Genomic DNA, 20,886 nt, shown 5'->3' with positions numbered 1-20,886 from the left:
CATTGACTTGACTTCCTCTTTAGGCGCTTGAAGCATTTTCTCATGCTATTTGGCACACACACACCAGGGTTTTGGCGTCAAATTTGTGATCAAATGCGATTTACCAGCAGGTACTGTCTGCAGCAGGTTCTGTAGTCTTCCGACCTTACAAATATTTTTTTTCACTGCACAGGTCCTGCCAAAAAGTTGAAAGAGCTGAGAATTTTGATACTTGGTGAAAAGTTGTCAGGAAAGACAACAGCAGGAAATTGCCTCCTGCGGGGCAAAGTGTTCCCCGCCCAACCGAATGACGGCTGCATGGCCTGGCAGGGACAGGTTGCTGGCATGCAAGTCACAGTGGTCGATACCCCGGGCTGGTACAGTGAGTCCGACTGCACCCAGCAACAGGACAGAGAAATAGTCCGGGGTCTGACCCTGAGCCCTCAGGGGTTCGACGCTGTTCTGATTGTGATTTCCTTGGATTTCAAATTCGACCAGGTCAGTCTGGACACCCTGCAGGATCACATCAAGCTCTTTGGCGACAGCATCTGGAACCACACAATGCTTCTGTTCACAAACCAAGACACTTTGGGAGACAGATCCCTGGAGGAGTTTATCGAGGGGGAAGACAGACCACTTCGATGGTTGGTCGACAAGTGTGGAAACACCTACCACTGTCTGCATGTCACAGATCAAACCGACATTAGTCAGCACTACGAGCTGTTTGAAAAGATAGAGGGCATGTCAGCAAAGAATCAGGGCCGCCTGTTCCGCCCCGACATGAAAGACGTCGACCTGAGGCTCCATGAAAAGTTCCAGAGGAGGATAATCAAAAAAGCTCTTCTACATAAGATTGAGCAGGCTGTCAGAAGACGAGAGCTGGAGCTGTTTCAGGACCACAAGAACAATCTTGAGAAGCTGGAACAGGACATAAAAGAGATGACTTCTTCTACATTGACACTGAGTAAGTACTATTAAGGGTGAATTCCATGATTGATCATCTGCATATTCCTTGGTTTCACGTTTGCTCTTCATAAAGCCACAGGTAGCAAGAGCAGAACCAAGAAGAAATCTGTACTGTCAGATATCGAGAACCAGATCCAAGGCCTGAATGCGAACATTATGAAGTCAATGGGTCAACTTCGGAGCAGCATGGACTTTGGAGTCCCGAGCAGTACGTATACGTGTGGCATTGTGTGGATGTTAGCATCTGGGCTATACCCTTTCAAAATAGTACGTGACCACAGGGGAAAATGTAAAATCCTTTTTGATCTGCTTTTCTGCTTTCTTTGTGAAAATTTAGCGTGTTAGCTAGTTAGTATTTGAGCTATATTTCAAGTGAAACAAAGTCTCTAAAGGATTAATTTATTCTAAAAATGTGTATCAATTTGATTCGCGATTCGCAGCTTTTTAATCAATGAATTGTTGCACCTTTGTTGTCGCTGTTATCTAATATGACAATTTAAATCGTCTTCTTTTTGTATTTATGACAAGAATAAACATGTTGTTCAATTGATATTTTTCATACAGTATCAGTTAAAACAGTGTCACCAATGTCTGTCAATTAAAATGCTCTGTCTTCATTTGCAGTGAGTGGATCCACCCAATACATGGATGAATTTCAGCAATGGCTGTCTCATCTTCACGTTCGCACAAATCAAGATTCTACCCTGACCCTCAACTATTCAGAGTCATCGGGATACGAATCGCATTTTTCAGATGACTGAGCTGCATCAATGTCATCGGTGTACCAGTTGGGGAAAAGGCAAAGTTCTGTTATGCTTTCACATTGCAAGCGCATTTGCAGGTTTGGGGGTCAGTATACCAGGGCTGCCTCCACCTGCTTATTGGCCCCAGGGATAACGATCAAATATGGAGTCCCACATTTCACACACACGATACCTTTTATAAAACAATAATCACTTCCCGCGTGAATAAAACATATTTTCATGTACTTCACTGATATAACAAGCAACTACACATTGGCAAATTAGGGACACATAGTGCACTCTTGTGCCAAAAATGCTGGCTCAAAATAGTACTTAAAAAGTAATAAAGCACAAAACCATACAAAACAACATGAACAGTGCCCTGCCGCAACTGCAAACAATGTCATTTTGGCAGCGTAGAAAACTTGCTGCCGATTTGCGAAAACGTCACACTTTTCTGAATGATAGACAGTTGTTGTGCCTCAGGCTGCCACAAAATCAATCATGTAATCTTTGTAATTACAAATTGCCATTTTTTTTTCTTTCCGTTTTGTTTGCATTGACTTGACTTCCTCTTTAGGCGCTTGAAGCATTTTCTCATGCTATTTGGCACACACACACCAGGGTTTTGGCGTCAAATTTGTGATCAAATGCGATTTACCAGCAGGTACTGTCTGCAGCAAGTTCTGTAATTTTCCAACCTTACAAATATTTTTTTTCACTCCACAGGTCCTCCCAAAAAGTTGAAAGAGCTGAGAATTTTGATACTTGGTGAAAAGTTGTCAGGAAAGACAACAGCAGCAAATTTCCTCCTGCGGGGCAAAGTCTTCCCCGCCCAACCGAATGACGGCTGTATGGCTAAGGCGGGGCCGGGTGGCGGGGTGCAAGTCACAGTGGTCGATACCCCGGGCTGGTACAGTGAGTCCGACTGCACCCAGCAACAGGACAGAGAAATAGTCCGGGGTCTGACCCTGAGCCCTCAGGGGTTCGACGCTGTTCTGATTGTGATTTCCTTGGATTTCAAATTCGACCAGGTCAGTCTGGACACCCTGCAGGATCACATCAAGCTCTTTGGCGACAGCATCTGGAACCACACAATGCTTCTGTTCACAAACCAAGACACTTTGGGAGACAGATCCCTGGAGGAGTTTATCGAGGGGGAAGACAGACCACTTCGATGGTTGGTCGACAAGTGTGGAAACACCTACCACTGTCTGCATGTCACAGATCAAACCGACATTAGTCAGCACTACGAGCTGTTTGAAAAGATAGAGGGCATGTCAGCAAAGAATCAGGGCCGCCTGTTCCGCCCCAACATGAAAGACGTCGACCTGAGGCTCCATGAAAAGTTCCAGAGGAGGATAATCAAAAAAGCTCTTGAACATAAGATTGAGCAGGCTGTCAGAAGACGAGAGCTGGAGCTGTGTCAAGACCTCAAGAAAAATCTTGAGAAGCTGCAACAGGACATAAAGGAGATTTTTTCCTCTCCATTGGCACTGCGTAAGTACTATTAAGGTTGAACTCCACTACCGATCATCTGCATATTCCTTGGTTTTTACATTTGCTCTTCATAAAGCCACAGGTAGCAAGAGCAGAACCAAGAAGAAATCTGTACTGTCAGATATCGAGAACCAGATCCAAGGCCTGAATGCGAACATTATGAAGTCAATGGGTCAACTTCGGAGCAGCATGGACTTTGGAGTCCCGAGCAGTACGTATACGTGTGGCATTGGATGTTAGCATCTGAGCTATGCCCTTTCAAAATAATACCCAACCACAGGGGAAAATGTAAAATTCTTGTTGATCTGCTTTTCTGTTTTCTTTGTGCGAACTTAACGTGTTAGCTGGTTAGCATTTGAGCGATCAGTGTAAAACCTGTAGGCTATATCCATCTGCTTCGGTGCTTGTTCTCCTCAGGTCGCCATCTTGTTACATGTTGGCAAAACAAAACTTTGCATTTCATTTCCATCCCTTTGTTAAAAATAGTTAAAAAAAAAAAGAAAAAAAAAGAAAAAAAAATGCAACCTTGTATCAAATTGACAGTGCAAGAATATCGTTACTTTCTGTTGAGAAGGTGAAATTCTGAGGATTTGGACAATTTCAAATGAAACAAAGTCTCTAAAGGCTTAATTGATTTTAAATATATCTTTCAATTCGATTAGCGATTCGCAGATTTTTCATCAATGAATTGTTGCACCTTTGTTGTCGCTGTTATATAATATGACAATTTAAATCGTCTTCTTTTAGTATTTACTACAAGAATAAACATGTTGTTCAATTCATACTTTTCATCCAGTATCAGTTCAAACAGTGTCACCAATGTCTGTCAATTAAAATGCTCTGTCTTCATTTGCAGTGAGTGGATCCACCCAATACATGGATGAATTTCAGCAATGGCTGTCTCATCTTCACGTTCGCACAAATCAAGATTCTACCCTGACCCTCAACTATTCAGAGTCATCGGGATACGAATCGCATTTTTCAGATGACTGAGCTGCATCAATGTCATCGGCATACCAGTCGGGGAAAAGGCACTGTTCTGCCTGTACCTGCTCATTGGCCTCAGGGATAATGATCAAATAGGGGCCACACATTTCACACGCACAAACCTTTTAAAACAATAGTGGATTTTTTCCCAATCAATTCCAAGAATAAAACATATATTCTAATGTACTGCACTGACATAGCAAGCAACTACACATAGGCAAATTACGGACACATAGTGCACTCTTGTGCCAACAATCCTGGCTCAAAATAGTATTTAAAAATTAATAAGTACAAAACAACATTTTCTCCGGTTTCCTCCCACACCCCAAAAACATGCATGGCATGTTAATGGAACACCCTAAATGGTCTCTGGTTGTTATTGTGGGTGTGAATGGTTGTTTGTGAATGGCTGGCAACCAGTTCAGGGTGTACCGCGCCTACTGCCTGAAGACAGCTAGGATAGGCTCCAGTTCGCCCGCGACCCTTGTGAGGATAAAGCGGATCAGAAAATGGATGGTTGGATGTTTTGTTTGTTTATTTTGGACTAATTTTCTGTTAAGCAGTCCTTCATCACTTTTGATATTGATGAATACATGTGCATATAATGAATAAAAAAAAAAAAAAACGAATGTTTTACAACTGAGTTCAAAAGTTAGAAGTGTTACTGACAGGAGGCTGTATCATTTGGGAAATGAACAGGTTTGATAAATTCATATTTAAATTGAATTGTGTTTATTTCATGTTTCATCTTTATATGTACAAAAATGTCTTCCCCCCCCCCCCCCCCCCCCGACACAAAGCATTTTTTCTATATTCTATGGCCTGAATAAATGAAGCTCTTCTCCTTAGTGCATCATTGATGATTGGCACCAAGATGCCACCAGATCACGCCAAAGCCCTGTTTTTTATTTTTATTTTACATAGCTGTAATTCAGTAAATAATGGAGTACAATACACGTTCCTCCCAAAAATGTGCACTTCACACGCACGCGACTTGCCTTGAAACATAATTTTGGATATTGAAAAGTCCCTACTGCCCGAAGACGGCCGGGATAGGCTCCAGCACCCCCCGTGACCCTTGTGAGGATAAACGGATCGGAAAATGGATGGATGGATGGATGGATGGATGGATGGATGGATGGATGGATGGATGGATGGATGGATGGATGGAAAAGTATTGGGGCAGTTGGGCATTTCACTTAACACAAAGTGAAAACATAACCTCAAACCATAATGTTGGAATCATACAATTTGTCTTCAGTGTCTTGCTTGGATGAAGACTCAAGTTTCCGAAGATGGTATAGGTAAGTGACAAAAAAAGAGGGCAAAAAGGACTGCTTGTTTGACTTTTTAAGCAATAGACAGTGATTAGTTTTTCAAGACGAAGATGAGATCTTGAAGCCTCACTATCCTAAAGTAGAAGAGACGCCACAAAATCGTGATGCCCAGAACCGGCCCGAAAATATAAAATTAATATCAAAATTAATTCACGTAAAATTAACAGTTTCCAGAAATTCCCGATGACCACCCCACCCGTGCTCATCATAACATGAAATGTCGATACAAAGAAGCAACGCACCTTTTAATAACATTGTTTCGTAGTTGTAAAAGAAGAGTTGCCGTGCCTGAAGAAGCAACGAAGTACCACTTGCAAATCATCAAATCGAAAATTAGGGGATTCCACTGTACGTCATAACTAAATATAGAGGCGGAAACCCCAGAGCACATTTTTGTGAGTGGAGCGCAAACGAAAATGCGATCACAAAAAATGGATTACGAATAATGGCGGAACCAGATTAAGTGTCGCATACTTTGAGAATAAAAGACTGAATGATTTAATTAATTTACAGTGCAACGCATATTGTGTGTTCCCTCCGCTAGAGAGCAGCAAAACACTACGAAAGGAGCGATTGTGACGTAATTTTAATGAGACGGAAGTTTACCAATACAACGTCGATGACTGTCATGGTCCAAATTTCTTTTTAAAAATATTCCCAAGGCGACAAGAGTTAAGGTGCGTGTTTGTCTGGGTTACGTAATGTATGATCTCATATATGTATGTATCCACATCCGTATGCAAACAGCGTTCTATTTTCAGTTGCAGTGCGCTGTTATTTGTGTGAAAAAGCTACCTGGTATTAACTGGGAACTGAGCTAATTAGTTTCCATTCATTTTGTCAAATGTGTCGCAACCACACAGATGCGCAGCTCGACTTGTAATTCTGTTCCAATGTCACCTTAATGTTTGTGTGTTCTATACATCACACATGTTTGATCTTTAATGTCTCTGTTTATATGGCATGACACACAGATATTGAGGAAAGTCTCCTTCCTAAACAGTAAAAGATGGTAAGTAATGCATCAGTTTGCCATTGCTTACGCCTTATTTTGGTCACGCTGTCATATTTGCATATTGCGTATGGAGACAATTTTCTTTTCTTTTTTTTTAAATAAGTCCCAATAAATGAATGAGTGTGACTTACCCTTTCGTATTCTTTTGATTGTTCCCAGCACGGTCGAGTGAAGGTAAAGTCCACCGCCCAGCAGGAGGAGGAGAAAAGAAAGGAACGGGAAAAGAAATTGAAGATATACACAGCAGCACGAGATGCCTGTTTTTCCAAGGTGCTTTAAAGACAAAATAAATGACCTGAATTATTATTGCAGTTCAAATAACTTGGCCCCACTTTTTGTTATCGCTTTTTTTTTTTTTTTGTGTATGTGTGGAAGATATCTACCTAATAAGAAAAAAATAAATCCCTGTGGTATTGTACTTTAATTTTGAATTAGATTTTTAATTAAAAATCGTAATTTAATTTTAAAAAATTATTTCACTCAATATAGTCCCTCAAGAGGGAGTTGACATTCAAACCATGACCATCGGGCTAATTCAATGCTGCTCCTTCTGGTGTGCACGCCTTAGCCACCGGGAGAGTGTAATACAGACAAATGTTATGCACTACTGCCATCTCAGGATATTTACAGCAAATCACTTATCAATGCAGCAATTGACACTTTTTGCCCGCATTTGTTTAAATGTGTTGAAGCCTTTAGTAGTGTAAAAATTACATCGAAAACATGCTAGAGTCTTTCTATGTTGTGATCGTCACCAATTAAGTGTGGATCTGGAATTCATCCCTTGCAATAAACAGGGATCCACCGTAATTCTAAAATGTTATGACAGAGGAAAGACGGTGTTTGCGACGAAGAAGCCCTCCACTTGACCCAGCAGCTGCTATCATCAAACCCTGACTTTGCAACGCTTTGGAATTACAGGAGAGAGATCCTCATGCACCAGGAAACCGTCAAGTGAGCTTGTCCACCATGTTATAGTTTGTTCATTGTAAGCCCCGAGAGGTTATTTAACAGTTTCAGTTGACTTATGCTTTCAGAGACGAGAGTGAAGTACAAAAGATGTACCAGAACGAGCTGTCTTTTCTGGAGTCTTGCCTAAAAGTCAACCCAAAGTCATACGGCAGCTGGCATCATCGAAGCTGGGTCTCGGAAAGGGCACCTCAAATGGACTGGGCCCGAGAATTGAGCCTGTGCGACCGCTGCCTCAGTTTGGATGACCGCAACTGTGAGTGATGCCATTTGAAGAGACGATCCTTTCAGGCTTACGCGATTTTTCATGGCTCAAATTGAGTGATAGGCGGTATCATTCTGATCATTTACACTCCTCATCTGGCTGTTTTACTTTCCGGAAGCAAATGGCATGCGTGATTGACAGAATGTTTTTCTAAGTGAAGTCTATCCATGTCAGTCCTCTCTTATGCCCAAGTTTGTGAAAAAAAAATGGATAAGTCACATTCAACTACTAGTAAAACAAACACGGATATCATAAGGATTAACGTTGCTTGCCCTTGCTGAGTCTGATGTCTTATCGCTGAATTTTCATGATTTCAGTGGTTTTAGAGACAAAGGCTGCCGGAAAATAGGACAACGTGGCTACCGGCAACCTCCAAATTTAATAGGGAAAATCTCTGCGCTTATCTGGAATTGTTACACCCACGTCTCACTGTCTGCGCCAGTTCACTGCTGGGATTACCGGCGGATCGTCGTGAAGAAATCCGCTGTCCCCGTGGGAAAGGAGTTGGAGTTCACGGATCGTCTCATCGGCTCCAACTTTTCCAACTACTCCAGCTGGCATTACCGCAGTACCCTGTTGCCCCTCCTCCACCCGCAGTCCCCCGAATCCGCCCCCCCGTCGGGCTCCTCGCCTCCCTCGCCGCAGACCCACTCCCATCGCGTCTGTGAAGAGCAGCTGCTCAAAGGTAAACCTGCTGCAGACGGGATTGCGCAGCACCCACCCACAGGGGGCAGTCTGAGTCTAAAATGTTGGGACGTGTCATGCTTTGACTCTTCCACTCCTGCAGGCTCAGATTTTTGCTGACTAATATTTTTTCCCACCCTACACAGTTCTAAATGAGTAAGCACTGTAGTTATTCCATGCGGGACAAACGGTGCATGTCATGAACGAAAGTGACTGAGACCGTAATGCCCACAGTAATTCCTGACTATTCGCACCACTGAAGCAGGGCAAATAGCAAAAAGCCCGAATTAATTGACTCGCCATCCCCATGCAAATAATTGACTCTATTAATAGTTTAAACCAGCAGTGTCTAAACTTTTTCCTTCAGGAGCAGCATCCTGAAAAGTTGCAGGACGCAGGGGCCACTTTGAAATTCTTCAATTGAATTGAATTGAATTAAATAGAACTTTATTGTCAAATGTGCTGTACGTATGCGTAACATACAGCACAGATGTACTCTAATCTACTAAATAAACTCTAATCTATTAAAAAATGTTGAAATGAAAGAATCGGCAGCAGCTGAATGCCATCTCCACATTCAGAACGAATACACGAGCAGTCTTGTAAGATGACATTTTTAAAATTCTCACCTTAGGATCATTCGTGAGATCTGTTAAAAGCTGTAGTTTTGGCATCGGCGGGTTCCTATTTTTTTGTTGTAAATACTTTATTTGCATCTTTGCATATGTAGAAAAGCTCTACTATACATACAGATAACCAATTTATTAGTTGTAGTGGTAGTTCCATCAACCACAGTCCCTATACCTATTTTTTACCCCACCTCCACTTTTTTTTTTTTTTTTAATTCGCTGTGATGCTCCAGACTAGGATCTGGCGCAACATCAAACAAGAACATAAAACAAGACCACACTAGTGCAATCAAAGTGTTTTATTATCATTCCTCCAGAGGAAAAAAGAACAATACATTATACAAAGTAACAATTTACACAAGAAAAATGAAGCGCTCCTTCAGGGTAAGCCAAGGTCATGCTGCCTTACGCTGACCGAATGAATTGAATTGAAGTTGATTTAATGGGAAACTGATCAATTTGACACCATGTTGCTTTGTTTTTTTTTTTTTTCCTTTCCAGAATATGAGCTGGTGCAGAACGCTTTCTTCACCGACCCTAACGACCAGAGTGCTTGGTTTTATTATCGTTGGCTGCTTGGCAGAGGTGTGTTCAAGTGTGTGTTAAGTGCCTATGTGTTTAAAAAGTTTTCAAGGTCGTGTAGGTTTCATTTTGAATGTGTTTTAGTATGAGTGTGTTCGTGTGTGTGTGTGAATGTGTGTGTGTTTAGCACAGTACTGCATTTCAACACAGCGATGGTCACAACTTAATGCACGCGTCTCTCTTATTGCGTGACAGCCGAGCGTGAAGAGATGATTAGTTGTGTTTTCATCAGCCGGGATGAAGAGAGGGTGGCTGTTGCCTTTTCGAGGCCGGTCCAGGTGAGTTATTCCGCCCCCCCCCCCGCCCCTTTCATGGTGGGTTTTCCCCCCCCCCCCCTTTTTTTTTTTTTTTTTTTGTTATAAATTTCATAGTTTTATTTATTTATTTTATTTTAATTTTCTCATGCAGGCGCAGTCCGGAGGGCTGCTGCTTGTGCTGGATGGTCAGCCGCTGCAAGTGGACTGGAGGAGCATCCACCCACGATTTAAACATAGTCCCGTCTGGGTATCCTTTTGTGTTTAAACTTCATTGAATTAAAAAAAAAAAAAAAAAAAAACAAACTACGCAATCAACATATGTCCATCTCTTTTCGATAGTGCTGGTCCTCATTAAGGTTGCAGGTGAGCTGGAGTCTGTCTCAGTTGACTTTGGGCGAATTGCGGCGTTCCGCCTGGAGTGGTTAATGAAAATGCATGTTTTTGGAGTGTGGGAGGAAGTCGGAGTAGCTGGAGAAAATCCACTTGAGGTGCAACGATTAATTGATTCATTGACAACTCCATCCATTATTAAATTATATGCATATCAGAGATGCAAGCAAAATTTTCGAGATTAATTTTTTTGTGCTGATTATGAATTTGCTGTTGTTCTCACGCATCAGATTTTTGTACTAATAATAATAATCTAACAATGATATAATATGTAATAGAGTCATTTATTTAGTAACATTTGTGAATTAAGGCTTAGTTTCAGCAACAGGTGGAATTATTTTCTGAAATGTCATTGTTATGAAGAACATCGCATGGCAAATCGTTAATTATTTTCTGAAATGTCATTGTTATGAAGAACATCATATGTCAAATCGTTATTGCGCAAGCTTGTCAAGGTCAAACGTAAAAACAAACAAAAAAAATCTGAAAAACTTCATGTGCCGGAAAAAGTTCATAATTTTTTATTTTAAATCAGTGTCAAAAATACATTGAGGGACACACATAGCCAAAAATTAAAAATAGCCATTGACCAGTGTTAATTTTTAAAAACCGATGAATCATTTGGGTATCTTTTTTAATTTAAAATTGTCCAAATGATCGGAATTTCAGCTTCTTAACAGTAAATATAATCCGATTTATGTAGTCCTCCATGAAAATGGACTGATTATCTTTGCGTTGAATCAAAATAAACCAAATTCCTATACTTTGGAAATCAAAGATCAACATTTTTGTCTACTCTCTCACGTGACCAACCCAGTAATTGAATCGTAATTGATTTATGTTTGTGCGCTGTGAATTTGAAATAATGTTCTGTTTTTAAATAATGGGATGGTCATTTAAACCTGTTTTGTCTTTTTGGTGTGTCTAGGTCTGTGCCATTGAAAGATTGAATTGTCTAAAGTTGTAAGTGTGAATTCTTGTCAATGTGCGTGCGGTTGACAAGGTGTACCCAGCCGCTCACTCAGTCAGCTGAGATAGGCTCCAGCTCACAGTGTACCTTAATGATCGGATGGATGCTGCAGTCAGCTTTGCTCCCTTCTCGTTTCACTTTCCGCAGCCACCCGTTAAATCAGCTAGCTAGTAGGGCCGAAATTAATTCATGCTGATAAGGTTGCCTGTGTCATGTACGGAGGTTGTTCCTTTCACCGCTATCACAAAAGAACTTTCCTTCAAAGGTTTTTCTTTTTTTTTTTCCCCTAGGAAATGCTGACCGAGACCCTACAGTGTTTATTTAGAAAAGGCAGACAACTGATGCCTTTTGGCAGGGATGTGCTTTTGCGAGATGCAATTCCATTAAGTCGTCTGACTGGCCTGCAGGGCTTCTGCTAGAAGTAGCCTAGGAAATGGCTGACCAATATTACATTTGTCTGTTTTCCGTACCATTCATCCTGACTGATGTCTCAGTAAGTGCTGAATTACTACCTGGACAGCCGGGGTTTCAAATGTGCCAGCCATACCATATGGGTGACATCAACCACTGTCGGTTAGTCACCGATCCAGCAGTTTCATCAGTCTTTGATTTGAAACCCACATTCATCACTGGCGAGACTGAAATTGGCTAAAATGCATCTTGGAAAAAGCCAAAATGCTTCCGGATGAATGTTTTTGTGAAAATTGTAGGTTTTTCCTTTAACGAAAGGGTGCCAACAATTTTGCAGCGGGCGTGCGCACAAAGAAAAAAAAAAACACTTTACTCAACAAAATCAGTAGGCTCAGTTTTTTTCTGGGGCTGCTTTGCTAAATCCGACACGGGCCTCTTTCTTCCTCTCCCATGCAGGAAATAAGAATGTTACTTACATTAGGAACACTCCTCAGTTGTGCAACAGGGGTCAAAGAAGTTGGTGAATATAGCAATAGACTCACTACACTGGCAACACCTAAAACATACTGTAAGTTTTCGCTTGTACCACTTACAACTGCGCCCATCAAAATAAAAGCACCAGCAATGGGACCGAAAGTTCTTCCATCTTGTCCTGGCAGAAAAGTCGTTTTGGGTGTGTCTATTCCTTAAAAAGAATGTCCCTTGAATCGCCCAGAATGAATTGGATCCATTCTGTGAAAAGTATCTTTTTACGCCTACTACTAAGCAAATAGTCAGTGGTGACAATCTTAATGTCCTTGGAGGGGCGGTGTGATTGAGGATGCTGATTTATCAGCGGTTAGTGTGCCTCCCGTTAGAGGCTTCAGATTAAAAAAAACAAAAGGCCCTTAAAGCTAGTCGCTCTCGCAGCCGCTGCTAACAAGCCGTAGTTAGTGTGCAGACTCACGCAAAAAGGGCCAGATCACTTTTGCACTCCCATAATGAATTGGTTTCAGGTATTCTTCTCACTTTTTGAACCCCACTTAGTTTTTTTTTCTCCCCCCACACACCCCTTTTGTTAAACTTTCTTGACCATGACTCAGATATGCGATCTTCCTCCGGGGTCCATCAACAACATCGCTAATGAACACAATCTGACGGTGCACTGGCCCGAAAAACACACTCGGCGAGATTGCGCCCTGTACACAGGTGAGGCACTGATTCTGTTAATCCATCTCGTCGCGGCTAAATGATTAAAATGGACCGGTGTGGAGAGTCAGTATCACATAGTTAGCCGAAAGGAAGGCTCCTTTCGGCACGTACAGTTGGTGCAGTTGAACGTGTGATGGAAAAGAAGAGCACTGGAAGCCAGAAAAGGTTCATTAGTGTCGGGAGCTGTACTCACCTCGACTCTCATGCAACAGAAACACGCAGTTGTGTTCTTTACGCTGTCCTTTGGACCTTTATTTAAAAAAAAAAAAAAAAAAGAAGCTTTCTGACATTCTGGCATTTTAATTCCCATTACTCATTTTGGCCACAGAATGTTGGGCATGCAAGGGATTCTCTGTTTATGATGGTACCGACATACAGTATGTGTACTCGTAATAATAATTTAATGATGATAATTAGGGCATGATTAAATACATTTTAAAATCGTCAGAACTTGGCCAATAAAAAAAATATATATTTTTCTTTATTGTGAAGTTAATCAAATACTCAAGGACAAAGAAGTGGCACTGTAAAGCAGGCACATTTTCTTCATTCTTCATTCATATTTATTTATTTATTTTTTATATTGATATTTCTTTTGATGGCGGCGCAGGCACCCGCAGCGGCTCCTCTTGTTGTAGTTTGTGAGAGGGAAGAAATTTCATCTGCGCTGTATGTTGCACATTTGACAATAAAGTTGTAGTTGATACTTGATACTTGACTTGATATTTATTGTTGTGGTGTTAGGAGACCAAAATATAAGTTATTTCATTCATTATGTGCATTCTCATTTAATCAGCCGATTATTGGTTGTCGGAATTTAATCCTGCCAAATATCGGAATCAGCAACGCCCTCAAAAAGTCAATAGGGCCCTGGTCATAATCAATACTGCCGTAAACTGGTGCAATAAACTGGTCCTCAGTTTATGGCAGTCGTGGGTTAAAACATTTTGATGTTATGAATGCGCGCAGGAAGCTAATTTACTGTGTGGTTGCATGCCAGAAGGAGACAAGTTACGTCAGTAAACACTGTTTTCATTTAATTAAAAAAAAAAAAATTCCATACACATTTAACTGTAATGAATTCATTTGTGATCGACTACTTTGCGCTCTGAAAGATTTGAGCCACGTCGCCACCATAGAAAACGAATCTAACCGGGCCCGCCCGTACTAGCCGCGTCATCGTCTCAAAGTGTAAGTTTGTGCAACTTTCAAAACGACGTTCCCTTTCCCAGGTCGAAATGAGAGTTGGTGTCGTGATTCCGCCACCGATCAGGAGCTCTTCAGGTAATGATTTGGTGGATGATGAAAGTGTGCTTTTTTTTTTTCCCCCCTTAAGGAACTCCTTTTATTGTATGAAAGTGTGATCTTAGTTTTTGTTTGTTTGTTTTCCACAGGAGTGAACTCTCTGTGGAAAAGAGTTCCGTGTTGCAGTCTGAGCTACAATCATGTAACCAGCTGCTAGAACTGGAGCCGCTCAATAAGTGTAAGTGCTTTTTTATGCCATTTCCTTTGGTCTGTGTGTGTGTGTGTGTGTGTGTGTGTGTGTGTGTGTGTGTGTGTGTGTGTTTCACAGAGCAAGAAGTCTTATTTGCTGCTTGGTACTGTCTCGCCTGCCGGTGCTGTTGAGACAGATTAAGAAATAATATGTTTCTGGAAGGACCTTGTGGGAAGGTTGCGGTTTTCAATCAGAGGAACTCTCACTGTATGGAGAAACGTATTCCGACACATTGATAATAGCCCCGCAGGACGGAATTGGAATTAGAAGTAACATGTTAACCAAACTGACGACACGGTGGACAACTGGTTAGCACGTCCGACGACTGGTTAGCACGTCCGCCTCACAGTGCAGAGGTCCAGGGTTCGATTCCGACTCCGGCCTTCTTCCCGTGTGGCGTTTGCATGTTCTCCTCATGTCTGCGTGGATTTCCTCCAGTTCCTCTGGGATTCCAAAAACATGCATCCGAGGTTAGTTAAATTAAAATTGTCCCGAGGTGTGTGTGTGTGTGTGTGTGAGAGAGAGAGAGAGAGAGAGAGAGAGAGAGAGAGAGAGAGAGAGAGAGAGAGAGAGAAATCTCCCATCGTTCATGGAAAGCATAGTGAATTTTATTGAAGAACTTATTAGGTTTAAAAACAACCAAAAAAAAAAAAGCTTTCTTTTTCTCCCCCGATGCATTTCAGTGGGTGTGAATTATCCCCTGTCACCCGTGAATTGCACCAGTCGACTGTAATTATGACTCGACGACTGTTTCAGCGTGGTTAGTCACGACGACGGTGCCATAGGAACCACTGTAAACCGAGCACCCACTGTTGTAATTTTTAAGGGTAATTCGCCGGCTTGGTGATAAAGTTCTGCCTCGATGAGTGGAAATGCATCACGTTTATGGCGACCGCCCCACATTCTGCATTGACTTTTATTTTGGACTTTTGGACGAGCGCTGCTTGATTGATAATTACAAGGTTCTGTGTCAATAATTTTGTCCCTGTAGTGTAATTAAAGTACAAGATGTTGAGATTGTCATCCGACAAGTTTTCTATTCCGGATGGGAAATGTTTCTCACCAAGCATCCTCAATTAATTGATCCTTTGACATGAATATAAAATCATCCTTCTGCTATGATGACAGTCGAGAAACGCAGACCGCATATCGAGACGAACTTGAGTGAATTAACTCCACCACTTCAGAGAGACGAGCGCGGCTCTCCGGCAAATGAATTTGTTGCTATAGCAAAGTCATTGTGCCGCAGTTCCACATTTGGCTTCAAATATCAGATCGCAGTTTTGTTGCAGATGCGCTGGCTCAGTCCCAGACACATTTGGCATGCACCGCCACCCTAGGAAGAGGGCAAGAGAGCAGCAAGTCTCGCCACTGGTCTCCGGCCAACCATAACTGGCTTTTGGTTCATTTCAAAACTGGCAGTTGTTGCCTTAAATGAATTGTGTGTGTGTGTGTGTGTGTGTGTGTTTTGGATTAGAACCTTGGCTGAGGTTATATTATAGATAGCAGCTGCTATGAGCCTCACAGGGTGTGCCAAAAAATTTGAGTAACTACATTTCCAAGGTAAATCAAATTAAATGGGCTTCATCTTGATAAATTGAGAGACTTATTTCGACAATGCTGCCTCCATGAGTGACAATCTGGGCTTCAGGCTAACATCTTTTTTTTTTTTTTAAACACTTGAAGTACAGCGGAGCTCCTAACGTGAATAAGATTTCATTCGGGTTTTGAAATTAATTCCACTTATGCCACTCAACTTTATATAACTTTATACAGCCATCAAAAAAAGTAGGTTGAAGTACGCTAATTTCTTCTTTCTCTCTGCATGTATGTTAACATATGACATATGTAAACACACATGTCAATGAGTCTGGGGGGGAAAAAACAACTATTGTGTTCATTTTATTCATCGAAGAATACGTCGATCAAGTAATTACCATGACAGGCCCCTTATTAAGACACTTGGGAACTGTTCGAAAAAAAAAAAAAAAAACAGATGGGTGTCCTTTAAACTTTACTTTTTACAGCTTTCCTTCAATTTATTGATTTGAGGGCTATGTTAACAAACGATGGAATGATGCATATTTTTTACTGATAAACCCTTGCGTAGTCACCTACTCATGATTCATTCTGTAGAACACCCCAAAAACTATCCGTTGACAAATGCTGTAAGCGCCTGCTCCTTCTAAGGTGTAATGTTAGCGGAGGAGTAGCTCGCATCGGTCCCCGACAGCGAACAGCAAAGCGACAGGAAAAATTGCAGTTGAGGTCTGAGAAGTGGGCGATTATCCTTCTAGGGTAAACTTCTCAAGAGGATGCAGAAAATGGTCAGGCTATTGGCAGTGGCGCAAGGTAACACCTCATCAGCTATTAATGGTGAGCTGTGCAAACAAAAAATATCAAGCAATTTGCGATGTACTGTACACTTTGGGAGTCACGGAAACGGAAGTGCAGAGGGGACTGGAAGACCCATGAAAAGGCATCAAAGTGGCCTGCATCATCATTTCGGTTGTCCATTTTTTGGTGATGGTTCTTTCATAATTTAAGATGACATTGAAAATATCGACTTAAGGATTAAACACTTGTGGATTTTGCCGTTTAGCTCCAAAACAAATTGGGCTGAAAAATATAAAAAGACGGGCGGCCCGGTGGTCCAGTGGTTAGCGCATCGACCTCGCAGTGCAGAGGTACCGGGTTCAATTCCAGCTCTGGCCTCCCTGTGTGGAGTTTGCATGTTCCTGCGTGGGTTTTCTCCGGGTACTCCGGTTTCCTCCCACATTCCAAAAACATGCATGGCAGGCTGATTGAACACTCTAAAATTGTCGCTAGGTGTGAGTTTGAGCGCGGATGGTTGTTTGTCTATGTGTGCCTTGGCGATTGGCTGGCAACCGGTTCCGGTGTCCCCCGCCTACTGCCCGAAGACAGCTGAGATGGGCTCCAGCACCCCCCCGCTCCCCTTGTGAGGATAAAGCGGATCGGAAAATGAATGAATGAATGAATACATAAAGACATTTACAAGTTTAGCTGAGGTCAAAATTAAGTAAAGGTAGTACGCATTTTACACTCATCCTGAAATTTAACTCGTAAGCACAATATGCATAACCTTTGGTTAGCAGTGTATGTATAAAAAAAAAAATTAAAAAAAAGCATCACTGACACAAACATAAATTTAATGAAAACCACAGGAAAGCAGTAATTGTGTGGTTTTTTTTTTTAAAACCATCCTGTACCCGAAAATCACATTAATTCTACGCCATTTATTTTCAAGGGTAATGTTGCAATATGAGTTTGAAATGCTATCATCTTTTGGGATCACAGTTATCGGCGCTCGTAAACATTTTTGCCATATGCTGTTGCTCTTTAAACCCAGCGTTTGAGAAGGGCCCCACTCTCACATTTTTTGCTTTTCTCCGCAGGGTGTTTGCTCACCATTATCCTGCTGATGAGGGCGCTAGACCCCCTTGGCTACGAAAAGGAGACGCTCGCTCATTTCCAAACTCTCAAAGTAAGCAGCAGCACCAACAGCAATTTGGTGTCCATTCCATTAACCGGAGATGTATTCACGCGCAGCACGCTCATTACCTCCTCTCCCTCAGGAAGTGGACTCCATGCGCTCTGCCTATTACAGCGACCTGTGCAGCAAATTTATGATCGAAAATACCATTTTGAAAATGGAGTATGCTGAAGTGCGCGTCTTCAGCGTCTCCAACAAGGTTTGCGCACAATATCAGTTTCCCTAACCCCTCTGTCGCCGGGGGACGTTCGCGGAGTCATTTTTGGCTTCCTTCCTTCCTCACCCAACAGAACCTGACCACCTTGTGCCATTTGGACCAGCTGCTCCTCATCACTCACATCAATCTGTCCTCTAATCAGCTGCGCCACATTTCCTTTCACTTCTCCATGTTACAGTGCCTGAAGGTGAAAACAAAAACAAAAAAAAAAGAGGCAACTGCAATGTTTGTCCTGTCGGGAGTTTGCTTCTTCCGTTTGCTCATGTTTCTTCTTTTCCGCTTCTCGATGCTTGAAGGTGTTGGAGGCTGAAAACAACTGCATAGAAAATTTAGAAGGAGTCTACTGCCTGCCCAAACTGGAAGAGGTCCTCTTGAAGAATAACAGTATCCTTCATTCTGTATTCAAGTGTGATTTTCGCATTGGCCGTTTTAAAAATACCAATTTTTAACGGCGCCAGGGTGGCAGCGAGAAAAGCCATTTTTGGTGGAGTTACAGTCTGTTTGCACCGAGGTCAAAAGTGGGTTCGATGCGGCAGCTGAAACCGTTGTTCTGAAAAAAAAAAAGGAAAAAAAGTTTGATGCCTCTGACGGCCACTTGGCATTGCTAATTACTGCCACAGTGAGTGAAGTAAGCCAGTCGGCCATGATGTATGGATGGTCTTGCCTCCACCGGGTCCTATTAAATTCAGTTTTTACTGTATTTTATCGAACCCAAACGTGAATTTGTCTGTACACGGAGGACCATGTCAGTCCAATTACCAGATTGTCCATCTGTCATTGGAATTGACCTTGCAACGCTCTGGTTCTCCAACTATATCTTACCAGAGTGAGTTACTGCCACCAACACGTACATTTTTTTTGTTGTTTTTTTGTTGCCCAAAATAAGTCGTCGCATTATGAGCGAAAAAGTCACCCTCAATAAATAATCCGTAGAAGCCAAGGGACTCTCTGTGTGGCGGCGGTGCAATGTTTACATGTTGTCATTATGCTCTAGGGGACATCAACAGCATTACGGGGCCGAATGTTATATTTAATCTCCGCGCGCAGTTGGCGGTGACTCAGGAAATGTGAGACTCAGACCCGAGCGTGCCTGGCTCATCGCAGCAAAACAAGCGCGAGCATCTGACGACGCGCAGAGAGAGACAATGTAAAAAAAAAAAAAAAAGAATAATTAAATAAAAAGATTTACACATTTATGAGCCCAACAGAGTGGCATATCTCTGGGGAATTAGCAGCCAGACATTGGAAAATGGTAAATACGGTTATATGATAGCATTCTTTTCACGCATAATTCCCTCTGTCCAAATAGAGATTACTGTCTGGAAAGACAGTTTTCCTTCATCAGTTATATTCCGAATGAAAAATGTTTTATTGAGGTCCCCAACACAAGCCCCCCAAAAACTCCCTTTTTAGCACCCCTTAGAAAGTTAGAAAAAAAAAAACAACACCAATTTCACCAATAGCAATAAAATTAGATGTTTATCACAAAAGCACACACAAAAAAAAGATAATTTTGATGATTCCACATGAAAAAGTGGGTGCAAGGACACATTCTTCTCCGCCTGTGGCTTTTGATATATTTTTTTTTCCATTTGATAGTTTGCCACTCAAATTTGCCATTTCACAGAACAAGCAAGCATCATTTAGTCACGGCGGCACTTTCCCCTTCACGCTTCATTTCTTCCTTTAATCTTAAGAGTGATTAATGAGCTCTCAAGGTTAGGAGGCATTTATTGTGTCCTTTTTTTTTTTTTTTTTTTTTTTTTTTTTTTTGGACAGGTTCACTGTGTAAAGTGAGTGGCTCTTCGGAGGCCAAACAATCCTGTTGAAATCACTTTTTTTCTTTTTAAATCAAATACATGTCTATTTTTTTCCAAGAGTTCCAGGGGGCGCCATCGATAGAATGTTGCAGCCGTTTTCAGATCACCCCATTGATTACAGTCGGTGACACTAAAAGGGGAAGTCAAGTCAAAAATGTCGAAATACGGTATCCTTTATTACCTTTGTGGAATATGAATTTAAGCAGAAAAATCCCGTTTTTATCCATCTCAACTGAAAATCACATTCACGGTTCCTCAGGGCTCAACTTGTGAACGTCACATGACCAAACCCGGAGAATGTTGGTGAGCCTTGTGACCTGAGCGCTGAGGCGCTCTGATGTCATTTTCGGTCAACAGCAAGTGGCACAAGGCAAAATGGCAGCCCTTGAGATGGACAAAAATGGGTGGATTTTTTTTCTGCTTGATTAATGTTTCACAGTTGCAATAGATGAGTTGTGGTGCATCCAAAAATAAAGCCTTTTTTTTTTTTTTACTTCCCCTTTTAAGGTATACTACATATACAGCTTTTAACACTTGTAAAGTTATCCCCAAAAAGTCAGAAATGGCCGAGGGGGTGCAAGAAAGTCTTAATTCTTCGTCATAATTCAATTTGAATATTTACATTTGATCACAAACACAATCTGAAGCCACCACACTTCACGAAACGTCACTGGCGAGCCCAATCGGGAGTGCTTTCACATTGTTCTCTTCAGCTTTCTTGCAGATCGTGTTCAAGTTTTGCGCTACCCTCAAGTTTGACAAGCAAAATGAAAGTTTAAAGCACAATGCTGCCGACGCCCTCCTTCATCATGCGATATGGTGTGCTATGTTTTTTTTTTTTTTTTGTGTGTGCCAGAACAGCATGCAGAAAAATAATGGAATTATAAAAAACCCCATTAGGTCTCCCAAAAGCATAGACTGTTTTCTTGGTCTTGGCAGCGCTAGCTATGGTTGAAAATGTGTGT

General features: G+C 41.7%; 2 protein-coding genes across 2 annotated transcripts in view; both read left to right on the top strand.

Annotated features, from left to right (window-relative positions):
• Window positions 1-16: 16 nt before the first annotated feature.
• On the top strand, window positions 17-4,502 carry LOC109531937 (immune-associated nucleotide-binding protein 12-like). The gene is made up of 5 exons (XM_019896475.1): window positions 17-943; window positions 1,025-1,153; window positions 2,418-3,188; window positions 3,265-3,399; window positions 4,045-4,502. The coding sequence occupies exons 1-5, from the start codon at window positions 298-300 to the stop codon at window positions 4,179-4,181; spliced, it is 1,818 nt and encodes a 605-aa protein (XP_019752034.1). The 5' UTR covers window positions 17-297; the 3' UTR covers window positions 4,182-4,502.
• Window positions 4,503-6,081: 1,579 nt separating this feature from the next.
• Window positions 6,082-20,886, top strand: part of rabggta (Rab geranylgeranyltransferase subunit alpha) — a 17,275-nt gene continuing 2,470 nt past the window's right edge. The window contains exons 1-16 of the mRNA XM_019896825.1: window positions 6,082-6,189; window positions 6,487-6,524; window positions 6,687-6,797; window positions 7,357-7,481; window positions 7,565-7,752; window positions 8,204-8,446; window positions 9,576-9,659; window positions 9,852-9,934; window positions 10,065-10,160; window positions 12,767-12,872; window positions 14,108-14,159; window positions 14,270-14,358; window positions 17,787-17,875; window positions 17,967-18,083; window positions 18,175-18,288; window positions 18,398-18,485. Of these exons, the coding sequence (XP_019752384.1) occupies window positions 6,522-6,524; window positions 6,687-6,797; window positions 7,357-7,481; window positions 7,565-7,752; window positions 8,204-8,446; window positions 9,576-9,659; window positions 9,852-9,934; window positions 10,065-10,160; window positions 12,767-12,872; window positions 14,108-14,159; window positions 14,270-14,358; window positions 17,787-17,875; window positions 17,967-18,083; window positions 18,175-18,288; window positions 18,398-18,485 (1,588 nt within the window). The 5' untranslated portion in view covers window positions 6,082-6,189; window positions 6,487-6,521. The remainder of the gene's footprint in view (window positions 6,190-6,486; window positions 6,525-6,686; window positions 6,798-7,356; window positions 7,482-7,564; window positions 7,753-8,203; window positions 8,447-9,575; window positions 9,660-9,851; window positions 9,935-10,064; window positions 10,161-12,766; window positions 12,873-14,107; window positions 14,160-14,269; window positions 14,359-17,786; window positions 17,876-17,966; window positions 18,084-18,174; window positions 18,289-18,397; window positions 18,486-20,886) is intronic.

The sequence above is a fragment of the Hippocampus comes genome, unplaced genomic scaffold, assembly GCF_001891065.2.
Source record: "Hippocampus comes isolate QL1 unplaced genomic scaffold, H_comes_QL1_v1.1 scaffold22, whole genome shotgun sequence".
Lineage (NCBI taxonomy): Eukaryota > Metazoa > Chordata > Actinopteri > Syngnathiformes > Syngnathidae > Hippocampus > Hippocampus comes.
This window is presented reverse-complemented; position numbering and strand designations above follow the sequence as displayed.